Source organism: Magnolia sinica, chromosome 18 (genome assembly GCF_029962835.1).
Source record: "Magnolia sinica isolate HGM2019 chromosome 18, MsV1, whole genome shotgun sequence".
Classification (NCBI taxonomy): domain Eukaryota; kingdom Viridiplantae; phylum Streptophyta; class Magnoliopsida; order Magnoliales; family Magnoliaceae; genus Magnolia; species Magnolia sinica.
The window spans coordinates 10,531,838-10,539,622 of record NC_080590.1 but is presented as its reverse complement, the minus strand read 5'-3'; the positions used below and the strand labels follow the sequence as shown (position 1 = coordinate 10,539,622).

Below are 7,785 nucleotides of genomic sequence, written 5' to 3'. Positions count from 1 at the left end.
AGTATGGCCTTGATGATGGGTAATTCAGAACATACAATTGTGGATGCTTTTGGCCCATAGTTGTTCTATCGTAGGGCTCACACAGATGAATTTTCTACATTGCTGAAAGATAAACTACACCCTGTTTCGATTATCGGGCCAAATCAAAAATGAATTTCACTTAGTGAAGCATCATGTAAAATATATCTTTAAAATTTTTTTATTCAGCTTCTCTTCTGAATTAATGGAGGAGGATCAAAAATAAAATTCATTACTCTCTCAACTAACAAGCTTGAGCTTGGCTCGACTCGAACCACTAGCTAGACTCAAACTCGACGCGACACGACACGACGGCTTTGACAAACAAGCCTAACTTGGATGTTGAGCTCGAGCTCGAGTACATCGTGGCAAGCCAAGCTTAGCTTGGCCAACTACGACTCGGCTCGGCTCGTGGTAGTTGGAATTCGTGAACAAGAACGAAACGACAGCCGTCTCTGCCATAGCTGATTCCGCGAGTAGCCATTCCAGTGGCTACTCTCGCCATCGGTGACAACTGGTCATGTTTAATGGAAATCTAAACCGTCCATCAGATATTATTCCTCTTTTTATATCCAGGAAGTAAAAAATTAGACTATTCGTATTCGTAATCTTTATGTTCGTAAATAAAACGTTGGATGCCCAAAAAGGTCAATTCTTGTAAATGTCCACATTTTAAACTCGCATTTGGTCCACCTCATGAAATAACGGATCATATTTTATTTATAAACACTTAAACTTTGTTTACAACACGATGAACGGATGGGATCTCCCGCATGTCTCATTAAAACGTGCAAGAAGTGCAGAGCTATCAGGCGAGTAGCCATCACGTTTCACTGTCAAACGAGGATGAGTGCTACATACAGCGCGTGCTGAATAGAAATTCTATCCAGTACACTTTCCACTGTGCACGTGACAAACTAATGGATATCGAAACTGTTTATCAGGTGCACCGTTACGCTTTTAGGCCGCATTCAAAAAATAAAAGTGAATAACACCGTAACCATCCGATACGTGATGGAAAATGAACGGTTAAAAATAATGTATGATCATATCTGTTCAATCAATTTTTTCTTGCAGGCCTTCTACAGGGTGTCCCACCAGATGAAGAGTCCCGATCACTACATGATTGCCACGTGTACCTCAAGGAGGGAACTGCATTGGACGTCTATGCAGCGCGCGTTTCACACTCTCCTCTCTACTAAAAAGTGAAACAGCTCCCACCTGCCCTCTGAATCGGAGAAGAGAAGATTCTCTCTCTCTCTCTCTCTCTCTCTCTCTCTGTAAATGGAGTGCTCTTGGGATTTCTGGGTCGAGCAAGCTGTGGCGAGATTGGAATCGTTGAAAGTCCTGCGTTCTCTGAGGCCCATTTCCCTGCCTTCAAAAGAATCCAGCACCGTCGAGGAATCAGATAATGCCGTTTTGGGCACTGACGATTTCGAGACGTTCGATGGTTTGGGAGCGTGGGACCGTTCATCGGTGGAGATCGAGATTGCGGAATCCACTTTCCAGAAATGGGTCCATGATATTCCTAGTTCTGGTAAGGTAATTAGTTTTGACTTCCATACCTTTTTTATGTATGAACGGTTTACATATGTTTTCTTGAATTTGTTCTGAATTAGGTATTTTCTTCTGTTGTGAATTTTATTTCCTGAGTGTTTGAAAGTTGCTAGATTGTGAATAGAAAAAATAAATAAATTTAAGTAGTAGATAATATCTGTTAGTAATCGGCAGCATCACCTGAAATGGGAGTCCCCTGGTCCAGCCACACCCTTTTGTGGACGGCGAACTGTAAAAAGCTGACAGATCAAACTATCCTGAATGCACTCTTGTAGATTGAATGTCCGGCTTTTATTGTTTCATCTGGCAGTTTGCACACCATAGCAGGGCCATGGCATTGTCCCAATTGGTAAACTTTTTGCTCTGTGGACCATCTATGGTGGTCCCACTGGATGAGTGGTTCTGATCAAGGTAACTCTTTAAAGTGAGGTGATGTGTAATTGGGCATGTTCATATGTTGCTGATAGGGAATTACACACAATCTATCCTACCAACATATGCACAAACTGATGAGTGTACCCTTACATGCATCAAACGAAATTTTGCAAGTGGTTGAAACTTTGTTTAAAATGTATATGATGAAATGTCACCCAAGTTTGACTGAATTGGTTACCAAATCTTATGACCATGGAGCATTGCATGTGACTCTATTTTCCATTGATTGCAGTGTAAAATTTGATTTGAACCAATTGAGTTAAAATGATGATTGGCAGATCTGGGCTATATAATTGAAAACAGAACCGACCAATTATTAGAAATTGAGATCACCACCCTTAGCCATTGTCAACATATATAGGGACCAGATCTTGGTGCCTCCTTTTTTTTTTTTTTTTTTAATGGTATGCTTCAATGGTTTGGATCTTTCCACCCTATGTTGAGTTCTCTGATCTACAGTCCAGATGAAACTGTAGGAGGGCTTGGCATCACAGTTGGGTGTAAGAGGGTTGAGCTTTATTTGTAAGAACTGCAAGCATTTCTACAATTCCCAAAACACGTGGATGCACAATCAACGCCCTCTTTGGCTGAGGAATCTGCCATAATGTTGGTCTCTCTACCGACATGGGTAATTGAAATGTTTACCCTTGAGGCAATATGGTGAATCTCCTTGAAAATGAAGGATGGCTTCACTGTTTTGTCATCACCCTTCTAGGCCCAGGAGTTTGCAATCAGGAATCCCCTTGAAATTTGAAACTAACATTGCATGTCTCATAAGAAGCTAAGTTGTACCGATATGATTTGCAAAGTCAAATTGCAATTCCACTATCTGAGAATCTGGTCTATCCCTATACATCTTCCTTCTTGCCTCCATGTTTTTTTGTGCTATGATGATTGCATGGGCATCCATCTTATTCATCCATCTATTGATTTGTTTTTTCCCTTGTGTGTTTCTACAGATAATAAATGTACGAACTGCTTTTTCGTTGCCTTTCAAAAAAAATAAAAATAAATGTATGAACTGCTAAAGTTACTTTTTCTTTCCTCTCAAGTTTGTTTATGTATTCCTTGCTCTTATCTTTCAGAGTTTGATAATCTGGTGTTTACCGTCCCCTCTGCATTTGACTAAATCACACTTGTTCTATATTTGACTTAATGGGCTTTAGCTGCTTTTGATTCCATAGTCACAAGTTTTCATGGTGGATTCTATGTTTCTCATTAGTTCATTTCAGTGTAATGTTACAGATACCGTTGAAAAGATGGACTGAACCGATTGATTTGAAGGATTTCAGATTATGATGGTTTTGATTTTATAGGAAATGACACCAGTTGTAGAGATGGACACAGAACACTAATGGCCTGCCCTCCCCAGTCGAAAATGCTACTTCTCTTCTCAGGAAATGATTACTTGGGGTTGAGTTCTCATCCGACAGTACGGAAGGCCGCTGCTAAGGTATTCATAACCACTAATTCTTCATAAGCTCTTCAGTTCATTTGGATAAGTATACTTTTGATTGACATGTTCTTACTACCTGTAATTCAGGCAGCCCAAGAGCATGGAATGGGCCCCAGAGGGTCCGCATTAATCTGTGGTTACACTAATTATCACAGGCTGCTAGAGTCATCCTTGGCAGATTTGAAGAAGAAAGAGGTAGCTGATTATGATGAAGATTAGCTCTCTGAATGGCATGAATTGTCATGTTTGCTTCTTAGCTCATTCAACAGTATACGGGGAAAAAGCCCAATCTTCATTCTAGCTATTATTGCATTCCTGCATTCTGATACAATTTTATAGAAAGGATGACATTTGTGCATGTGTTTTATTTTTTTAATCCAGGATTGTCTTCTATGCCCTACTGGGTTCGCTGCCAATATGGCTTTAATGGTAACACTAGGAAGTGTTAGCTCTCTTTTGGCTGCTGGCAGAAAACCTTTGAATGATGAGAAGGTAGCCATATTTTCAGATGCTCTGAACCATGCATCAATCATTGATGGTATTCGTCTCGCTGAACGGCAACAGGAAGCAGAGGTCTTTGTGTATAGGCACTGTGACATGGTCCATCTTAATGCTTTATTGTAGGTTTGCTTGTGATGAGTTAGTTTGGTACTTTCATTTTTCTATCAAGTTTCTCAAGATCTTATGGCACTATATATTTGGGACTCAACAGATCAACTTGCACAATGAAGAAAAAAGTGGTCGTAACTGATGGGTAAGTCTCATGCAGTTAATGGCCACCATCCTTTTACTACTTTTCAGCTATATTTCTATTGCATATTAGATATATTCAAATAGTGTAGAGGTGCCTTAGAGGAATTATATGATTCATATTTGACCCAAGGATATGCATAACCTTCAGGTTTCTGTTTCCATTTTATGCAAGTGGGTCCCATGGTTTGGTGATCCAAAGTGTGAACTGATAGGCTCCATCGTGGATGGACCATGCACCAAACATCTAAACTGGTTGGAAGATCCTGGCTTTTCAATCATTGGCACTTTCTCAGTTGAATGTGGACTGTTACTACACTTGTTTTCTTAACTGTCTTTGCAGGTGACCAATGGAAGAGTCAGGATTGTATTGTAAGGGAGATTTTGAGCCATGGTCCATCCACTGGGCCATAGGATCTATGGTCTGGATGACCAAAACATGGGCTGCATTTGTACGAAGGACCTGAGGATGGTATGCATATCCTTGGGTAAGAGGATCATAATATCATGTAATTTGTCTTCCTAATATGCCATTCTATGGAAGGATACCAAGTCAAATCATTTTTCTCAATTTCTATGGTAGTTCCTAGCTCATAAAATACATCTTTGAGGGGGTATATTGTATTTTTGTTACATAAGCTACTGTCGTTTTTCTTATTGTGCAGCTTGTTTAGTATGGATGGAGATTTTGCACCTGTGATTGAACTTGTGGAGCTTCGGAAGAAGCATGGATTTTTATTGGTCATTGATGATGTAAGTGTGGCTTCCAATTCCAATTAGAGCTGCATGATTGTACCATACAAAACAGTGATTGATCTGATGCACTGGCATTTACCTGTTGTTTCTTCAGGCCCATGGGACACTTGTTTGTGGCAAGCATGGTGGTGGAGTGGCAGAGCAGTTTGATTGCGAGAATGATGTGGATATATGCATCGGAACTTTGAGCAAGGCTGCAGGTTGCCATGGTGGTTTCATTGCATGCAGGTAATCCAATCTGTGTTTCCACAGAAAATATGATTGCCAGATGGAGTGATTTTTTTAAAAATGTTTTTGATATCCGAATTATGTTTTGTTTTTTGATTTTTTATTTATTTATTTATATGCTTTTTAGTATTCATAATGAGGAAGCAGCCTCAAATTGCAGTTGTGTTTCATTGAAGTCAGATTTAAAATAATGTGGTAGCAATTTGTAGCTCAATTCCTCAATAAGAATACTAAGAAAGTTACTTGCAATTTGGTTATCACTTTATTCAACTAATTATTTGAGTTCATTTTAATATGCATCCAAATGCACATTACAAAGGAATTGTAATATCTGAAAAGAAAGCAGCTTAGCTAGTAATGCATCCTGAAGGATTTTACTGTGGAAACCTATTAGATCTATTTTTGGATGTCTGGATGTATAATGTTTGAACTTTCAACTATATTCATGTATGGACTCTATCAATGCAAGTTGCTACATCTTTGTTCGGAAATTCATTTGAACAGCAAAAAGTGGAAACTGCTCTTACAATCAAGGGGTCGATCTTTCATATTTTCAACGTCTCTTCCAGTACCTATTGCCGCAGCTGCACATGGTAGGATGTGTGATGATACTCCCTTTGCATTTATATGTGTCATTATACAAGATAATAACATCACGGGTACATGACTTTGTAGCGGCACTTATGGTGGCAAAAAAGGAAGAGTGGCGTAGACAGGCAATTTGGAATCGGGTGCTTGATTTCTCCGATTTAACCCAAATTCACATTACTAGTCCCATCATTTCTCTTATCATTGGTAATGAAGAAACAGCACTCCTTGCCAGCAGGTTTTCCTTATTTTCCTCATCAGATACTCACCTTTATTCATCTCTGTTATGAAAGCTTGTCACTAACTACGGCCACTAACTCACCTTGTCGGCCTGAACCAGGCATTTGTTGAAATCTGGTTTTCACGTGACTGCAATAAGACCTCCCACGGTGCCTCCCAATTCATGCAGGTAGTTAATCTTTTTCTTTCTTTTTTTTTACTTAAGTCTCTGTTGTTGTTTTCTTTTGCTGAATGGTTGAGTATAGATATCTGAATTGTCTTTTTATATTGTTTGTATCCTAATCTATTACTCTTCGTTGTTGTTTTCTTTTGCCGAATAGTTGAATAGATATCCAAATAGTCTTTATACTGTTTGTATCCTAATCTATGTAACTTACGCGGTGTTTGGATACAAGTGAGTTGAATTGTGGGCACAGTTTAATGGAGTACACTTCATTAGACTGATGACTAATGATTGCAATTCAATTCAATAGATTCACTGCAGTTTTTTTTTTTCCTTTTGGATATGTGCTAAGGGGGCCTTGATGAATTGTGGCTATTCATCCACTATTTGTATGGCTTATAAGTACAAAAATACAGATGATGGGCCCCATTATGGATTGAACATAGCCAGAAAATCCAACCGAGGATGACCTTAGCCCAACCCATCTAATGGAAAGTTACAAAAGCAAAACGCAGGGAATCCAAATTAAGTGAGAAAAATCAGATGGTTAGATCGTCCAAGCTGGATATTCACTTGCCTCCTGTCACACGGACCCTGAAGGCCTGAACTGAAAATGCAGTGTGATTTTCAGGCAATGCCCTTTCCACAATGGGGCCCACGATTTGGACATTCTGGATTGACTTAAATTCATGCCACATGGTGATGTGGATGAGTTGTGAAAAATTAGTAATGACAAACACGAGAAACCATCCTCATTTGTTACTTGTTTAAGGTTACTGATTTATTATTTTTATTTTTTAATTCTTTTCCATCAGGTTAAGGGTTACTTTAAGTGCTGCTCATACTTTGGATGACTTGAAAAAGCTCACATCTGCTCTATCTCACTGCATCAAATTATCTGATGTTGATGGCAAGAACGGTAGTACTATTAGAGCCCCCAAGCTCTGAGATTTTTTCTTCATCATCATCTTTGTCGTCGTTGTCGTTGTTTTGGGTTGCGGCAAACAAGAGCAGATTTAAAATGCACGTCTCTGAGTTTATACAGTTCAATATATTTTTAGGATTGTCAACAGCACAGAGAGCCTTAATATTTTTAGGAAAATTTCCGTATCTAGCTGGAATGGAGTGATTCTCATGCATGCAGTTGGGAATTATAATTCAAATCAAATCATATAAAATGTGGGCCCTACTTTAGTTGGGTTCTAAAACAAAAGGTACACTGATCTGATATCGTGATTGGTGGATGTTGAATGAACTATTGAAATAAGAGGTAGCTGACCCCAATTAAGGCTTAGATGACGAGGACGATTGAAATTAAAATAGGTGAAGAAGAAAAGAAAAGAAAATTTCAGCTGTACGAGTATATCGGTATAAACACATACGTTCCAATGTAAAGTACCATCTGTTGGAGCTGTGTGGGGCTGCAGTGACCTGAGTGCCATCCAACCCTATGTATTAGGCCTATATACCAAAATCCATTCTAACCCATAATTCAGTTGGGGCACACCAAAGGAACAATGGGGGACAATGGAGATGTCCACTATAGAAACTTCTAGATGGAATGTGGGGTCCACTGTGTTGTGTTTATGCCATT

At 39.2% G+C, this 7,785-nt stretch overlaps 1 protein-coding gene across 4 annotated transcripts; it reads left to right on the top strand.

Moving 5' to 3' along the window:
* The first annotated feature begins 1,240 nt into the window (after positions 1–1,240).
* Positions 1,241–7,185, top strand: LOC131233178 (8-amino-7-oxononanoate synthase-like). Of its 4 annotated transcripts, none has more exons than XM_058229792.1 (11): positions 1,241–1,555; positions 3,327–3,463; positions 3,554–3,661; positions 3,848–4,086; positions 4,179–4,220; positions 4,882–4,969; positions 5,067–5,200; positions 5,705–5,793; positions 5,876–6,026; positions 6,129–6,197; positions 7,007–7,185. In XM_058229792.1, exons 1-11 carry the CDS (start codon positions 1,303–1,305, stop codon positions 7,137–7,139), a joined length of 1,443 nt encoding a protein of 480 aa, XP_058085775.1. In that variant the 5' UTR covers positions 1,241–1,302; the 3' UTR covers positions 7,140–7,185. The 4 variants fall into 4 exon arrangements, with proteins under 4 accessions (XP_058085775.1, XP_058085776.1, XP_058085779.1 ...); XM_058229793.1 differs by having other exon boundaries at positions 1,421–1,560; positions 3,256–3,463; XM_058229796.1 differs by having other exon boundaries at positions 1,422–1,555; positions 3,256–3,463.
* Positions 7,186–7,785: the final 600 nt, after the last annotated feature.